At 35.1% G+C, this 18,458-nt stretch overlaps 3 protein-coding genes across 3 annotated transcripts; 1 reads left to right on the plus strand and 2 right to left on the minus strand.

Moving 5' to 3' along the window:
- On the minus strand, positions 906–10,155 carry LOC109849092. The gene is made up of 3 exons (XM_020418881.1): positions 9,970–10,155; positions 9,722–9,859; positions 906–1,200 (listed from the first exon to the last, which is right to left on the minus strand). Exons 1-3 carry the CDS (start codon positions 10,058–10,060, stop codon positions 1,184–1,186), a joined length of 246 nt encoding a protein of 81 aa, XP_020274470.1. The 5' UTR covers positions 10,061–10,155; the 3' UTR covers positions 906–1,183.
- Positions 11,073–12,898, plus strand: LOC109850371. Its single transcript, XM_020420389.1, has 2 exons — positions 11,073–11,346; positions 12,478–12,898. Exons 1-2 carry the CDS (start codon positions 11,146–11,148, stop codon positions 12,661–12,663), a joined length of 387 nt encoding a protein of 128 aa, XP_020275978.1. The 5' UTR covers positions 11,073–11,145; the 3' UTR covers positions 12,664–12,898.
- On the minus strand, positions 14,044–15,003 carry LOC109847968 (pentatricopeptide repeat-containing protein At1g05750, chloroplastic-like). Its single transcript, XM_020417200.1, has one exon. It carries the CDS (start codon positions 15,001–15,003, stop codon positions 14,044–14,046), a length of 960 nt encoding a protein of 319 aa, XP_020272789.1.

Here is an 18,458-nt window from a genome sequence, read left to right on the forward strand (position 1 = left end):
AAATCGGCTACCTCTCAATGCACGAAGAACCATAAAAGCAGAAGACCAAAGCTAAACAAATCAACGAAATAACGAAGGAAATGTTGTGAGGATGAGGATTAGGTGTTCCGCGGAGTCCACAGAAACTTTATATTCAAATACCCAAGATTTACAGAAATTGTTAAAGAGAAGAATATTTCCTTCCAACCAAGGACAATTTAGGATCAAAGGATACCCCCCTTCTTTGAGGATCCACTATGATAATGAGAAATGTTTCTACATATTGAACCCAATCAATCAAATGATTTGAAAATCTGATATATTGGCTGATATTGGCTACTGTCAATATTACCGAACTATATGAATAAAAAAATGGCACCAAACTCTTTTTTGTAGATTCATCTGTAATTCTTCGGCCCTTTGTGTTCAGTCCTCTATTAATCAATTTGGGAACTGAATATAGATTATGACCTGAAGTAATAAATTGTTTTTCGAATTTCCACGCAATAGGAGATAAATAAGTTAATCCGACCGTGTGTAGGATGTCATGGAAAAGACATTCAATTCAATATCAAACAACCTAGAACGATCCAATTCAAAGGATGACGTGGGATGCCAGCACAAACAGCAAGCAGACTGGCATTATCAAACCAAGAACAAGTAGAGAGAAGCATGTCATTCTCATACACTGATTGATCTGATATAAAGTGAAAGGACACTAAGCACAAGTTTCTGAAGTTCAGGTAGAAAACCGCAAGGCCTTTTTTCTCCATTTTGTCATATCAAGTCTATTATACCTGTCTATTTGGACTAAGGCTTGAATTCGATCTCACAGACCATATATACTCTACTCTCAGATTAGCTTTAGCAAGCAATTGGTTGTTGACCCGCTAACAGCCATAAACTTAGATATACATGTCTCCTCATTTGAACTAGTGACCAATCAAGCCTGAGTGGGATATTATTAACATCATTTCTTCATGCAAAATCAGAACTCATACAACCATTAATAACCTAGTATATCATCAAAGGGGAAAAAATGTCAAAAAAACCAAGCTTATTGAGAACAGGAACTTGAATATCAAAACAGTATAATAGAAGCACAAACAGTTGGACATGCCCTGTTAACTATGAGCTATCACAGAAAGAGAGGGATGCCTTTGAGATATTATGCGTCTTGACTAAAACTGCAACTGAAGAAATATTAATCTTCATCATCATCTGCAAATGAAGAAAGAAAAAGTTCGAGTTAGAACTGTACAAAGTATGTAAAAAATGACTACATTATGTTACAAAGGTTTGAAATACACTTCACTCGATGTAAATTTTAAAATTGGTATTAAAATGAGAGCATATATACTTGAGCACACAATACAACATGTATAAAAGAGAACAATTTGTCACAGCGAATTCTTGGAAAACTCTTAAAAGCAGCGTTCCTTTTTTAATTGCATGTTTTAAGTCTGAATAGGTTGAACCTACAGTATAAGAGTCGGTGTTTTATTTAAAATGCAGATATGAATGAAGCCCTCACCCTGTTAGGTGGTGCAAACAAATCACTAATGATGGCCTAATGCCATTCATGTTTATATTGGCAACTCAAATCTCATGTCAGCAACACCTACTGTAATCCTTAGTTTTGGCTACTGAACATAGTCAACAAGCTTTTCCCACTACAAATGTAACACCCACAGTCCACATTAGAAATACTGAAGACATGTGATATTTATTGCAAGACGGTGATTAGTTTATCAAATCAACACTTTCAGTCTACTGATTCATTTAAGAATCAAGGGTAAGTAGGGAGTAGCCACACATGGTAGAAGAGTGGTGATTCTATCAGAACACCCCCATAGAATTGGGTGATCTATACCATTCATGCGTAGTTAAAAGAGGGTTAATTTGGAATATTTAGCTATTCTATTTACGGTGCAAACCACCCACTCCTATAGGGGTGGTTCTGATAGGATCTGTATTCATAGTAGAAAGGCAAGATATAGAACTCATGATAAAAGTTACAAGAAATTATGTGACTTGGGGAGACAAGACAAATGAACCTCTGAAACTAAGGGTCACATCGCCTGCAAATTGATGTCCCTACTTAAACAATTCCGTTGCAATGGGACCCACCACCAGAATATCAAGGAGCTACTACTTTTGGTGAATAGCGAATTAGAAGAGATCCCACTTAAAAATAAGTTTTGTGTTAAAATGTTGGTTGGTTGAGATAATGAGAGAAACCCTTTTGTATTGGCTAGCCATTTCCCAAGAGACTCGAGGAAAGAGTGAAAAGCTGATGATTTGCTAAAAACGTCTCCATGATGTGCTCCCTTATTTTAATGTAATACAATGAATTTTCCAGCAATTTCCGCTCAAAAAGCTAGAAAATGGCTTTTTCCAGATATAGCGACGTTTTTGGAGCTTTTGGTTTTGATTTCCAAAAAACTTTTTGGGAGCCAAACAACAAAATAGGAAAGTACTTTCAGAAAACTGATTTTCTGGGTTTGTGTGACATACTCTATTCCAAGCAAACCAAATACGCCCTTTATGTAGCTTTTCTTTATGCTAACAAACATACATGAGTAATCATAGTTAGTGTGTTCTTTCATGCTGGAACCTCGTGTGCTTGTAACTTGTCATACATCTAGATTGTCAACTAGTGGCGAAGCCACAAATTGTGAATTTTGAGCTAGTGTCCAACATGTATTTGGAGAAATTATGCTTATATCGTGTTTTATAACCAATAAAAAGTATAATTTTTTATAGAAAAATTGTAATTTTTTATAGAAAAATTGTAATTTTTTAGAGAAAAATTGTAATTTTTTATAGAAAAATTGTAATTTTTTATAGAAAAATTGTAATTTTTTATAGAAAAATTGTAATTTTTTATAGAAAAATTGTAATTTTTTATAGAAAAATTGTAATTTTTTATAGAAAAATTGTAATTTTTTATAGAAAAATTGTAATTTTTTATAGAAAAATTGCAAATTTTGAAGTATGCCTAGTTTACTGCATTTGTGTCAGTTTTAACGAAACTGGAAAAGAACTCGCGTGTTATAGCCTATAAACATCCCGAAGTTTGAGGTATACCATATACTTTCTACTTGGTCAAAACTAATGAAAATGAACAGAAATTGTGGGTTATAGCATATGCAATCACGAGTTTTGAAAAAAAAGAAAATTAATTGTCATTGGACGAAACAAACCAAAATGCACAAAAATCGTGAGTTATAGTCCATGAAAATTCTGAATTTCTAAATACGCATACTTAATTGTTATTTGGTTGGATGAAAATGAAAAGCCTATGAAAATTACAAATTTTGAAGAAAGAAACCTTAGTTTCCATTGGGCTGAAATGTACGAAAATGGATAAAATTCGTGGGTTATAGCCATGAAAATCACAAATTTTGAAGAGCAAAAATTTAATTGTCATTCGGTCAAAACAAACAAAGATGGACCAAAAATGTGGTTTATAGCTCGGGAAAATTGCAAATTTTTAATTATGCATAAATAGTTGTCAATGGGCCAAAATGGACAAAATTCATGAGTTATAGCCCATGAAAATAGTAAATTTTAATGTGTGAAAAATAATATCAACTAGGTTGGAACAAACGAAAATGGATAGAAGCCGTAAGTTATAGTCTATGAACATTGTGAGTTTTAAATAAAAAAAACTTAACTGTCATTAGGTCGAAGCGGACAAAAATTGACAAAAATCTTGGCTTATAACCCATGAAAATTAGTTTTCATTGGGTCGAATAGAAACAAAATTGCCAAAAATAGTTGGTTACATGTCATGTAAATCACAAATTTTGAAGTACACATAATTATTTGTCATTGGCTCTAAACCAACAAAAATGGACAAAAATCATAGGTTCTACCCCATGAAGATTGCATATTTTAAAGTACATCAAATAATTTCCACTAGGTCAAAATAAGTGAAGTTGAGAAATCATAGGTCATAATGTAGTCATGAAAATTGCGAGTCTTGAAGAAAAAGATACTTAATTGTCATTGGGTTAAAATAAACAAAATTTGACAAAAATTGTGGGACATACCCCAAAAAATTGAAGTCATTAGGTCAAACAAATGGAAATGGCTACAAATTGTGGGTTACAATCCAGGAAAATCGTGAGTTTTGAAATACGCATAATTAATTGTTATTAGGACGAGTTAGACGAAAATTGACAAAAATCATGGGTTATAACCCAAGAAGATTGTGAATTTTAAAGCACACATAATTAGTTTGTAATTGAGTTAAAATGAATGAATATGGACAAACATCATGAGTTATTAGCCATGAAACGTAGAAATTTTGAAGTACACATATTAATTGTATTAGGTCACAACGAACAAAAATGGAAAGAAATTGTGGGTTTAGCCCATGAAAATTGCAAGTTCTAAAGAAAAAAATTTAATTGCCATTAGGTTGAAATGGACGAACCATGAAAAAGATCATGAGTTATAGCTCATTAAATTTGTGAATTTTAAAAAATACAAAATAATTTCTATTATGACGAAACAAATGAAAATAGACACAAATCATGGGGTACAGTCCTTGAAAATAGTGAGTTCAAAGTACATAGTCAATTGTAATTGGATCGAAATAGATAAAGAAACACAAAATTAGTGGGCTATAACTCGTAAAATTCACAATTTTCGAAATGGATAAAGAAAGACAAAATTAGTAGGCTATAACTCGTAAAAATCACAATTTTTGGAGTATAACTAGTCAACACTAAGACAAAAAGGACAAAATGAACAAAACACGTGAGTTATAAGCCCATGAAATTGCATATTTTGAAGTCAAATAATTTCCATTAAGTCAAAACAAACAAAAGTGGAATAAAATTGTGAGTTACATTCCATGAAAATTGCTAGTTTTCAAGAAAAAGGGCTTAATTGTCATTAGGTCGAAATGGATGAAAAATTAACAAAAATCATGGGAAAGCCCATGAGAATTGAGAATTTTGAAGTACACCAAATAAATTTCATTAGGTGGACAAACCAAAATGGATATAAATCGTGGGTTATAGCCCTTGAAAAGCGCAAGTTTTAAACTACACCTAATTAATTGTCATTAGGTCAAAATAGATGAAAATGAACAAAAATCGTGGGTTATAGCCAATGAAAATGAAGATTTTTGAAGTATGCATAATTAATTGCCATAAAGTCGAAACAATATTACAAAAATCGCTAGACAGTCTAGAAGCCAAACCCGACGCCTAGCACCTAGGCTTGAGCCTAGACTAGAGCTAGGCATTTTCCTATCTTTTTATTTTTTAATTACAGTCAGGGTTATCAAAAGCGCTAGGTGCAAAACTAAGAGAGATAGGCCTAATAGGATTTTTTTGTTTAAGTAGTGTCAGAGGATGTTTTGCAAAAGATCGAAGGAGTTGGAGGTGTTCATAGTCGATGGAGGCCGGAGAAGTTTAGAGGAAGTTAGAGGACGTGGTGACAGTAACAGAGGAAATCATGACCAAGATCCAGTGGTGCAGTCCACATAAGTGATCTCCATTCCACTTGGCGCTCTAAAAACCTAGCCGTGAAGAGCCAAAATTCACGATTAGCAAATAATCTCAAAGGACAAAATTCATGAATTTATAAGCTATAACACAATTTTTTGGACATTTTTAGCCATTTCGACCTTTTGGCAAATAATTTTACCGAGGTCAAAATTCACAATTTCATGAGCTAACGCATGATTGTTGCCACTTTTAGTTGTTTCTACCCACTACAAAATATTTTTTCACAATCCAAAGTTCACAATTTCATGAACTATAACCTACGATATTTACAAAATTTTATTTGTTTAGACCTATTGAAAAATTATTTCGTAGTCTAAAATTCATAATTTTATGAGCTATGATACAATTTTTGGCAATTTTTAGATATTTTGACTCATTGCAAATAATTTCGCATAGGCTAAACTTCATGATTTCATAAGGTATAACACATGATTTTTTGTCATTTTTAGTTGTTTCGTCCCATTAGCAAGTAATTTTGCAGAGACCAAAATAAACAAGCTCATGAGCAATAATGCACAAATATTGGCCATTTTTAGTTACTTTGAACGTTGGTAAATAATTTTACAAATGCCAAAATTCACAATTTTATGAGTTATAACGCTCCATTTTGGCTATTTTTAGTAGTTTCGACCCACTGACAATTAATTTAGCATAATCTAAAATTCACGATTTCTAGATATAAGGCATAATTTTTTATTATTTTAATTATTTCAACCCATTGGCAAATAACAATTTCATAAGCAATAACGCATAATATTTGGCCATTTTCGTCACATTACAACCTATTAACAAATCATTTCACGAATGTAAAAAAATTACGATTTCATGAGCGATAATGCACGAATTTTTTGATCATTTTTAGTTATTTCAACCCATTGGCAAATAATTTCAGAGTAGAAAATTCATGCTTTCATGAACTATTATGCACAAATTTTGCCTATTTTTAGTCATTTCGACCTATTGGCAAATAATTTTGCGTAAGCCAAAATTCATGATTTTATGAGCTACAATGCATAAGTTTTTGCTATTATTAGTCATTTCGACCCACTGCGGAGTTCAATTTTCAGAATTTCATGAGCTATCACCCATTAGTTTTGGCTATTTTTAGTTGTTTCAACTCATTAGCAAATAAATTCATGGCGATAAAAATTCACAATTTCATGAGCTATAAAACACAATTTGTGGTAATTTTTAGTCATTTCAACCATTGGAAAATAATTTTGTGGATGTCAAAATTCACAATTTGATAAGTTATAACCCATGATTTTTTGTCCATTTTAGTCGTTTCGACGTATTGGCAAAGAATTTCATGGAGGAAAAAAATTCACGGTTTTATGAGCTATAACGCACGATTTTAATCGTTTTAAGTTTTTTCGACTTAAAGACATAATTTCGTGGTGGTCAAAAATCACAAATTCATGAGCTATAACACAATTTTTGTCCATTTTAAATTATTTCAATCCTTTGACCTTTCGCAGAGGCCAAAACTCATAATTTCATGAGCTATAACTCATTATTTAAGTTATTTTTAGTCATTTCAATCCATTTATAACTAATTTCGCGGAGGTCAAAATTTATGATTTCATGGTATATAGTGCATGAATTTTGGTTATTTTTAGTTGCTTCTACCCTTTGTCATATAATTTTGCGTAGTCTTCACGATTTCATGAGCTACCCATGACTTTTGGCCATCGTTATTCATTTTGACACATTAGCAAATAATTTGCGGACACCAAAATTCATGATGTCATGAGCTATAACGCACGATTTTGGCTAGTTTTGATCGTTTAGAGTCATTAGCAAATAATTTTGCAGAAATCAAAATTCACGGTTTCATGAACCATAGCATAATTTTTGGTCATTTTTAGTCATTTTGACCATTTGGCAAATAATTTTATGAAGGCCGAACTTCACAATTTCATGAGCTATGACGCCCTATTTTTGACTATTTTTTCTACCCATTGAAAAATAATTTCGCGGAGTCAAAATTCATAATTTTATGAGCTATAAATTATGATATCTGGTTATTGTTATTTGTTTAGACCAATTGGTGAACAATTTCGTGGAGTCCAAAATTCACAATTTAATGAGCTATACTCACGATTTTGGCTGTTTTCAGTCGTTTCAACTCATTGGCAAAAAGCGTTACGGAGTTTAAACATTACGATTTCATGAACTATAACGCATGAATTTTGACCATTTTTAGTTGTTTTGACTCATTGACAAATAATTGAGCCTAAAATTCATGATATCATGAGCAAGATCACATGATTTTGTCATTTTAATTCGTTTCGGCCCATTAACAAATAATTTTGGAGAGGCCAAAATATTTAAATAAATATTTTATAAGCAATAATGCACAATTGTCGACCATTGTGAGTCATTTCAACCCATGGGTAATAATTTCATGGAGGCCAAATTTCATGATTTCACGAGCTATAACCACGATTTTTGGCATGTTTAGTCATTTTCACGCATTGGCAAAATTTTTCGTGGATGCCAAAATTCACGATTTCATGAGCTTAATGCATGATTTTTGTCCACTTTCAGTTGTTTAGACTTTTCGATAAATAATTTTGTGGAGGCCAAACTTTATGATTTTATGAGTTATAACACACGATTTTGGGATAACCCTTTATTTTTTTATTAGTTTTAGTCATTTAGAAACATTTACAAATCAGTAACAAATGATTTCGCAGAGCCAAAAATTCATGATTTTCAGTAGCTAAACAAACAAAATTGGACAAAAATCGTGAATTATAATCCGTGAAAATCGTGATTTTTGAAGAAAATAATTTAATTGTCATTGGGTAAAATGGATGAAAATTGAAAAAAATCGAAAACTATAGCCCATAAAAAATGTGAATTTTCTATTATGCCAAATAAATTTTATTAGGCCGAAACAAGCAAAATTAGACACGAGTCTTTTGTTTTATGGCCCTTAAGAATCACGAGTTTTAAAATACACATAATTAATTATCATTGGATCGAAACGGAATAAAATGGATAAAAAATAATGGGTTATAACTCACGAAAATCACGAATTTTAGAGTATGCATAATTAGTAGCCATTGGCTCAATAATAGACAAAAATCGTGGTTTACAAGCCCATGAAAATTGTGTATTTTGCAGTACATCAAATAATTTCCATTAGGTCGAAACAAACAAAAGTGGAAAAATAAATCGTGGGTATATATTCCATGAAAATCGCTTGTTTTCAAGAAAAAAACTCAATTCTCATTGGGTCGAAAATGGATGAAGATAAACAAATATCTTGGGTGATGGCCCATGAAAATTGTGAATTGTAAAGTACATCAATTAATTTTCATTAGGTGGACAAACCAAAATGGACTGAAATTGTGGGTTAGCACGCTTGAAAATCGCGAGTTTGAAACTACGCATTGTTAATTGTCACTGGGTCGAAAAACAGATGAAAATGGACAAAAATCGTGAGTTATAACTTACAAAATTCTAGAATTTTGAAGTATGTGTAATTAGTTGTCATTGGATTGAAATGGATGAAAATGGAAAAAAAAAATCATCAGTTATAAGCCATAAAATTCGCATATTTTGAAGTATGCATAATTAATTGTCACCGGAACGAAACAGAGAAAAAAATCGTGGGTTTTTGGGCAAGATATGTCAGTTTCAAATTAAGAAGTAATTACCCTCTATATTTACAAATGCCTTACAGGCAGTATCCTATCAATTGAACAACCAAAAAGAGACCCTCAAACTGTACAACTCCCCTCTACATATTCATCATCTCAAAAGGGCAACAAATTAGCTACATTTACAATTAGCTTTCCACAATTCATCTTGGTGGTCTTCAACAACAGAGTTACAAAAACACTATGAAACAAGACTTCAATGTCCTGAGGATAAAGATCTACATAGTAGCCTCGCACGAGCGCCCCTATATTAGTTAGTGCATGGTGGCTAAGGCACTATGAAACAAGGAAAAGGTCACTAAGACACTATGAAAGGTCACTAAGACTGAGATGTTTGCCCTGTCTAAGCATCGTTGCATGCTATCAAGCTGCTAATAATGCAAATGCCTAAGAATTGATTCCAAGAGAAACAAGTCTTCAATGTCCTGAGGATAAAAATTGTTTTTTTTTTCAAAATTAAATTTCTGATACATATTGAACCAACTGAATCAAACAATCTAGATCAAATTGAAACATTGAAATGGAAAGAAAAGATAAAAATACCAAAGTATCTGCGCTCGTTAGCAGCCCGGGCCTTTTCGAGCATCTTGTCGAGGTCCTCTTTGAGCTTATCATCCCATTTCACCAGCTGATTCACAAAGATCGCACCCAGCCCCATCCCAAGAACGTGCTCCCATGGATCTGCAATCAAACGAAAACCAAACCGAAACCAGGAAGATATCAATAAAAGCTAGGGTTTTGGGAAAAAGGGGGGGAGAATCGATGAGCGAGGCTAGGGTTTTGATCAGTACGGCGCATGTAAGGGAGCTTTCGCAGGGCGTTGGAGTACATCTGGGTCCCTAAACCCAGCAAAGCTCCCAACATCGTGGAGGTCGCCGGCATTTTTCTCCCCTTGGAATCTTCTTCTCCTCCTCCTGCTGTTCGAGGGCTCTATTGAATAGTTCGCGGATTTTTCAACCGCTGAACGGAGGTCTGTTAATGAAGCGGATATACATTGTACTGGGCACAAATTTTCAAAACCTAACCCATTAAGAAACTTAATTGTAAATATCGATCCATTTTGAATTTAATTGTCAAATTAACCCAATTCAGCCAGTTGATTGAAACTGGGGGGTCAATTTTAACAAAATAATTTACGTAACTTCTTAGGAATTCGAGTCCCGTAGTCCCGTGAAGTTTAAATTCGTTATTAAACTTTACGGGACTTCAAGTCCCATAAAGTTTTGAAACTTTTTATCAAAATAAAATTTGATAATTAAATTACAAATAGATTATTTTTCATAATTATGTTTGTTGGTTTTGAAATTTTGTACTTGTACTATGCTATCCTAACTAGGGCTGAGCATGGTTCGGTGCAAACCGAAAAAACCGACAGAACCGACCCGAAAAAATCGGTTTTATGAGTAGGGCGGTTCGGGTCGGTTTGAAAACTTTTCAACCCGAACCGACCGAATATAGTGCAATACTACTCATTCTGATCTCAAACCCTACCCGACCCATCACCAAAGAGTCAAAGACTCAAACTCTAAACTCATTTTCTGGATCATTATGGGTTAAAAATAATATCATTATATCAGTGTTTAATGCTTCATAATCTCCTACTTTGTTGATATTTTTTTTCTTTAACACAGTTTGTTGTTTGATAAGAAATTTGATGAAGTTAGAATCGAACAAACCGAACCGAACCGCACCGAACCGACTTGCAACAGCTCGGTTCGGTTTTGAATTATAGACGGTTCGGTTCGGTTGTTCAAATTTTGATAAAAACCGAACCGAACCGACCGTTGCACACCCCTGATCCTAACCCAAAGTGCGCCTCTTTATATGGGCTTGCGGATCCAAATCCAACAACCCAATAAGCCACCCATTTGGGCCCGAAACTGATCCCACCATCTTCATCATCATCATCGAGGGTTTCAGAGAGAGAGAGAGAGAAAGAGGGGGGGAGACCAGGATCGAGATCGTCGATGTCGCTGTTGTGGGAGAAGAGCGAGGCGTGGCGATGGATGGTGCGCAAGACCCGAGACTCTCGCTCCTTCTTCATCGCCTTCGCCACTCTCTGCGGTGTCATCCCCGGCGTCATCGGGTACGGCGTCATGCAGGTCACCAGCTCCCGCAACGAGGAGCTCGAGGCCCACCTCCGCAAGACCGCTCGCCCTGAGTCCCTGGTTCGCATAAAGATCTCATCTTTCTTAACTTTTTAAGTGTTCAGTGGTTTGATTGGACCTTAGATAACCTATTTTTCAGTATTATATTGATCTTGATACGCGCCCCTTTTGATGGTTAGAATTGCATGCTAGGGTTTGTGGATAAGGGAAATTTGGATCATTTGAATTTAACAACCTAGTAGCGATCGGCGACCCGTATTAAAATTTGCGCTAGGAGGAGAATGCAGTTCATTGGAAAGTTTGCTATTATCTCTGAGTTAAAGTTAGTTTGTTATTAACATGAACCTCAGTTTTAGGTTTATCATTTACCAAGTTACATTTGCATTTTTGGTTGTCTTCTGGCTTAGCTTGATATGACAGTAGAACTGAATGGAAAACTATAATTCGTGTAGCCGACCCCAAAATTTCGAGACTTGGGATAAAGGCTTTGTTGATGGTGTTCTGCCAGCTTACTAATTTATGTGTATTCTCAATCATACGAACAACTTTAAAGTTTTAACAATTTTGCACTTCGTAACTGTTTTCTTTGGATGTAGAACCTCATTTAATTAACATTTTTTTTAATATCCGATTATCATTTGCTCTGTTACTTTATATCTTGCCTTCGGGGGCTGAATATTCCCTCGCCATCCTATGCAAAAACTTGATGTTCGGTAGCTTTATCATTGAGATGAATGATCTGGATGGGTTGCGAGCGAGGTATGCCGTGATGGTATGGCAACTACACAGGCACTACCCTGATGGATGTTGCTGCAAACATTACGGCCCGTAGTATATTATGATTAACTAAGCGGGTGTATCCGTGTTAAAATTACCACTGGTTTCCTTCGAAAAAGAAAAGAAATGGAAACGTGGTAGTCGCATTTGATTGATGAATGCCTTACACGGCTTTTGCTGATGTTGGTTCATATCATGTGTCTGCCTCATCTTTAGTTTGGCAGCTTACCGATAATCTAGAGCATGTATAATAGTTTTACGTCAATGTTCCCGGGCAGTACAAGAACACCATGGACAATACATTCGACTGCTGCAATTTTACCTTTCATGTCCTCTTGTAATGTCATTCTGGCTGTCCGCTGTTTTTAATATGGAGCTACACTTTGTTTTTGTTTCATGAATATTTGGAATCAGATGATGGGGCAAGTGAACCGGGAAAGGCTAGCAGAATACCTTGGAGAGCTTCAACGCAAGGAAAATACTAATGATCGATATGTAGCAGCTCTAAGAGGAGAAACACTGACGAGGAATCCATATGTTAGGATTCAACCAGTACCGAAGCAAACCAGTGAAGGTACCACCAAAGCACCAGAAAAGTAGAGTGGCGTTGTTGTGATGTGGTATCATATGCAATCTAAATGTAACAAAATGTTTTGCTGATACGTGATGGATAGCGATGCAACTAATGATAAGAAAAACTTGCATCTTTGATGCAACTTGATGAGAAACTATTGTATCTCTGGTTTTTATTTTGGTTCTTTATTGCAAAGTGAAGGTGGATCTAGTGTGGAGCTAGCTTATCTTGTTCTTGTTGGATTAATAATCCTTTCTTCAGGTTTGACGTATTTGTACCTGAGAAGAAAATAGAAATGCAATTTTATGGCATTAAAATTCAGCTAGAGTTTGTGAAAGATTTTTCCAATTATTGATTATTAAGGTTGGTTGTTTTGTTGTAGTAGAATCTGCAAGTAAAGACTTTCGCACAGTTTGGTTGAATATAATACGACCAAATGTAGCAGAGTTTCGTTTCTCTCTTCTTTCTTTCTTTTTTAAAACTTTTTTAATGGATTCATTGTTATTTTACTATGAATGCTTGAAAAATGTTATGTATTCTTGTGTTCTTTCTTTTCTATTTTTCGTTTTTTTAAATTTTAGCAAAGACGGTAGTTGAAAGCCTCTCATAATCCAACATCCTAAGTTAGATCTCAATACATTTTAAGAAATATGCAATTAAGAAGATTAGAAAGTTTCGATAAAACTATGTGAAAAGGAGATCAGATAAGATAGCTAGGGAACGATTCTGATGCCCAAATTTTATATTATAGTCTCAAGATAGCTCTTAGCTAATGAATATCTATTTGATCTTAGAACTATATTCACCTGTATAGGCATACATTTAAAGTTGCCAGCTACGTCCAAAATACATAGGTAGAACATAACAAAGTAGTACAATTAGCATTTTGCAGACTATATAAACATCAAATCTCAGAAACTCAACCGATAATGAGACATGATACAAGGCTCAACTTCACTGCAGTTCCTCATAACATGGTTCCCAGGCTATTTACAATTCTGCAGCTCAAACTTCTAATAACGAAATTGAAATAAGTTACATTGAAGGTAACCTTTGACAAATGAAAAAAACTGAAATTAGTACATATTTCTTCTGTTTCAGGAGATGAACGAATAATTTAGCAATCAAATTCTGCGCTGGACTTTGGTATCAGGACGTGCAGCATATCGAACTCATTGTACAGCATAAATGTAATTTTCCACGCCCAGTGATCTACAATTTCCTTTTCCATAAAGTACTTCCTCCACCTCAAATGGGAATTCATCAGCACCTTTAATATGGAAATTTTGGCATCTTTATTGAGGTTTTTTCAGCTGATGATTTCTCAAGTACTCACAGGAGTACATATATTTACCCACCATTTCATAATTAACTTACTGAGTTTACTGAACTACAACTTGATTTAGTCATCCAACACTAGCTCTAAGTTCTTCCATTTCAACAAAACTAGCCCCTCTATTTTTCTTCACATTTCTTGCATCAATCAACCTCCTTATTTTCTCCACATCATTCCACTTACCTCCCATCGCATACAAATCCGATATAAGACTATAAACCCCACCATTATCATCAGGGATCGCCATTCTCAAAACCCGATCAATCACCTTCTCAGCTATCTCAAAATTTTCATACATCTTACAACCCGCTAACAGCGCAGTTAACACAATAATATTAGGTTCAACCTTCATCTTCTCAACAATAGCATATGCATCTTCCAACCTTCCATTTTTTGCAAATAAGTCCACGATACATCCATAATGATGAATGCTTGGCTCAAGTCTATGCTCTTCAACCATGCTGAGAAAATACTCCTGGCCTTTAACAACCAAGCCAGCGTGGCAGCAAGCATTCAATACACCGGTAAATGTGATATCATTTGGCTTAATTCTCGCTTCTTTCATCGCATCAAAAAACATCACAGCTTCTTCTCCATGCCCATGATTTGCTAACCCACAAATCATTGCAGTCCAATGTACAACATTTCTAGTCGGCATTCTATCAAACACATGAGCTGCGCTCCTCAAACACCCACACCTTGAATACATATCGATCAATTTAGTTCCAAGTTGCATATTGACTTCTATACAACTTCTTATTGCATACGCATGTATTGATTTCCCTGCGAGGCTCAAGGACCCGGTACCCGCGCAACCCGATAAAAGAGTCACAAGCATAAGCTCATCAGGCTTCAAACCCTCGTCAACCTTCATCATTTCACGAAATAACAAAAACCCATTAATCCGATAACCTTTATTCATATACCCACCAATCATCGCCGACCAAGATGCAATATCTCGCCCCTCCATAGAATTAAACACTGATCTAGCAGAAGTAAGATCACCATTGTTAATATAACAACTAATCATGGTATTATATGTGACAGTATTTCTATTAGGAATTTCATCAAACAGTTGGCGCGCGCTGCCGAAAGATGAAACGGAGTACGAATGCAACAGGGCTGTCGACACGTGGATTTCGAACACGAGGCTGGTTTTGAGGAGATGGGCATGGAGGTTAGGGATGATAGTGGGGTTTTGGACTGATGAACATGATTTTAGAGCGAAGACGGCGGCATGAAAATCGAAGGGGTCGAGGGGTTTGGGGTTTCTTTGGATGCGGAGTTTGAAGAGATTGAGGGCTTGGTGAGGTGAGGAGGCGCTTCTAATGGCGAAGGCTGATGCAGATTGGAGAGGAGGAGGAGGCATTTGGTTTGTTCTTGAGAGGGTTTTACGATTTGGATTGGTGATTAATGAGGATTTTTGAAGTTGGGCTCTGTTATTTTCCCGGGTTAAAGTTACTGGTTCTTTTTGCCCCTCGTTTCCGGCAACGAGAACTAATGACTTTGCACTTGCATTCGTTTCCCGATACGGCTCGGATACGATGTTTACTATATCTATATCTGTTTACCCATCTCGGATATGGATACGGATACGGATATGACTCAGTAAGGAAAACTCATATCCATATCCGCTAAAATCGGATGCGATTACGGATATAGATACGAATATGCATCCAGATACAAAACGGATACGAGAGAACTGGAAAGTATTGAGAAATTCATAGCTAATGTGATACAAAAGAGTTCGTTAATATATTTATTATAACTGAAAAGCTAAAATTAGACATCGTGATCATCAAAATTAACCACAAATCCATAATCTAATAATCGAAACTATCGTAAGAGTATGACTAATATTTATCCGGATATTTCGGATACAGATACGGAAATTGCACTATAAAACCATATCTGTAACCACATACTATCGGTTATAGATTTGAGTAACCATATTCGTATCCTAACGGATACAGTTACAGATATTTCCTCGGATACGGATACGGTTTAGCACCCCTACTTGAGAGCGTTTTTTTCTCATCTAGATGCCTATGGTCTTTAAAAGTTGCTCATTACTGTCTTCTATTAGTTAAAGATTGCAAGTTACATGGAAATTAACCAATTTTCATATCGTGCATAACATATGGAAATTTTTAGAGGCGTATTCCAATGTTTAACAATAACATTCCATAATTTAACTAACAGAAGGTAGTAATGTGTTTTTTTAGAAATTAATGGGGGTATTTAATTAAAGGTCAAAAGAAATATTTAGGGTATATAAGTGCAAAGTCATGTAAAGTTAAAGTATTAATAACTAGCAAAGAATGAACACTTCCCTCAAAGAATGAACAAATTTGCTGGAGGCGCATGAATAAGATATATATGTGACGCATAAGCAAAGGCCACATCATAAATCTCCAAGTTCTAATCAATTGCCTCATGCTTGCTGCATTTGCAATCAATAAAGGAATAAGGAATTAGCATAATAAATCTAGCTAACAATCCCATTGCAAGTTCTCCATTGATCTACCACTGCTGAACAGTCCACAAGGCACCAAATGCCGAATCCATCAGTTCAATATCACATGTTGAACTATTCATCTTCCTCATGAATCTCGTGTGCTTGTGCTTGCTCTTCATCCTCTTCAGGTGCCTCAAAACTCTCAACACCCCACACGCAAAGGCTCACCCATCAACTTTGAAAGATCACAGCCCGTGAAGCTTAAGGGTTTTCGGGTCAAGAGCCTGAGCTGTGTGCTTCTATCATGACAAGTCCCCGGGATAAATAAATATCAATCATACGAAAGAATAAATAAACATCGAGAATATAAGTAATATACGAAAGAATAAATAAACATCGAGAACATAAGTAATAAATATCAATCATACGAAAGAATAAATAAACATCGAGAACATAAGTAATATATGGATAGAAGTGGTTCAGCTTGTTGCCTACATCCATGGGCAAATGAGATGAATAGTTTTACTAACAATTATGAGGAATACAAATAGTAAAGATCTCTCAATCACTAATCCCAAACCACACCTCTGAAAGCATATAATATATTCTCTCTAACAATCACTAACACATGTAGAGCAAACCAAATAGATAATCGAATCAAGAACATCTCCAATCTATTACTTCAGCATGAAGAGCCCTTCTTAATGCTTACTATTGCCAGCAAATAAAATACAGTCTCTCTTAAACGAAGGATCACAAAAGAGAGCCTCGTGAATAAACCAAATTACTCTTCGCGTCTTCAAAGAGTTATGGTTTCTGCCGAACTCACTAGTGAATTGTCGGGAAACAACCTTGTATTTCAATTGAGAAGTCTGAGAATTACAAACAAACCCTCGAAAGAATTTGAAAACTACAAGCAACCATCGTTAGAGTTATCAACCTAAATTTGTTGAGGATTAAGTGGAAAAAAAACTTAAAAGATATTGTTGGGAATGACCTTGTATTTCCCATGACTTCAAAGAGTTGTGGCTTCTGCCGAACTCACATGTGAATTGTTGGGAAGGACCTTGTATTCCAGCCCTAAAAGACAATTGAAGAGTCAAAAACAAAGCGGTAAGCGAAATGAGGCAAAACTGTGAGTGGCAACAGCAAGACTGGCGAGTTAGAGTAATAGAATCTTTTATTGGTATACCGGCCAATTAGACTAGCTAGTTAGACTGGTTTCGGGTAATTCGTAGTTTGGTTCTGTTTTGTATTCTATTCGGGTTAAGACTCATATATGGTATTGTATCCAATTTTGGGACCTATAAAAGATATCTTCTAGGTCCAAGGTTTATAAAGATCAAGCCGAGGAGAGATGAATATTGTAAGAGAGAAGTAGAGATAACGTACTAAGGGGAGAAATCTAGGGTTTTAGAAATCTTTTAGTGAGATTAAGAGAGAGTTTCTTGTGGGATCTATTTCAAATCACAAGAATAGATTATCTTAGATCTATCTTAGCTGACATGGCATCGGGATGAGCGTATGAGCCTAATCTCTGAGCGCTCATCACTCAACGCAAGATAATAGATTCTTTTAATTTTGGGTTTTTGTTCCATTCGAGTTTGTTTCCACGATTTTTTGGTTTCCATCTATGTGTTATGATGTTAGAATGTAGTAATGCTTGCTCTTGCTATCTTGAGATAAAAATAGCCATTTGATTAAAGTTCTTTTGGCTTATATTTAGTTTATTGAGAGCATGTTATATCCATGTTTAGATTCAAGTAAAGCTAGTTGTGCTATGTTATCACATAATGATGCATCGTATGTTTCTGCTATGTTGTATCCTGTTATGCTACACCTTTAAATCCATGGACAATATTATGCATGGTGGCCTAGGTGACCTTGGATTTTTGTTTTGCTTGGTTCGTTATCATGAAATTTGACCCTAGAGGAATGCATGATTAGGGCAATGATATGGTATATACATGATGATGATGATTCCTTACGTTTGAATATTGGGTGTGTCTCTCGTGACATAAATCAAT

This window comes from Asparagus officinalis, chromosome 7 (genome assembly GCF_001876935.1).
Source record: "Asparagus officinalis chromosome 7, Aspof.V1, whole genome shotgun sequence".
In the NCBI taxonomy this organism is placed as follows: domain Eukaryota; kingdom Viridiplantae; phylum Streptophyta; class Magnoliopsida; order Asparagales; family Asparagaceae; genus Asparagus; species Asparagus officinalis.

Coding starts and splice junctions, on each gene's coding strand:
- LOC109850371 (XM_020420389.1), top strand. CDS start 11,146: ATGTCGCTGTTGTGGGAGAAGAGCGAGGCGTGGCGATGGATGGTGCGC. Junction 11,347..12,477: donor CCGCTCGCCCTGAGTCCCTG/GTTCGCATAAAG, acceptor ATTTGGAATCAG/ATGATGGGGCAAGTGAACCG.
- LOC109849092 (XM_020418881.1), bottom strand. CDS start 10,060: ATGCCGGCGACCTCCACGATGTTGGGAGCTTTGCTGGGTTTAGGGACC. Junction 9,860..9,969: donor AAAGCTCCCTTACATGCGCC/GTACTGATCAAA, acceptor GTTTGATTGCAG/ATCCATGGGAGCACGTTCTT.
- LOC109847968 (XM_020417200.1), bottom strand. CDS start 15,003: ATGATTAGTTGTTATATTAACAATGGTGATCTTACTTCTGCTAGATCA.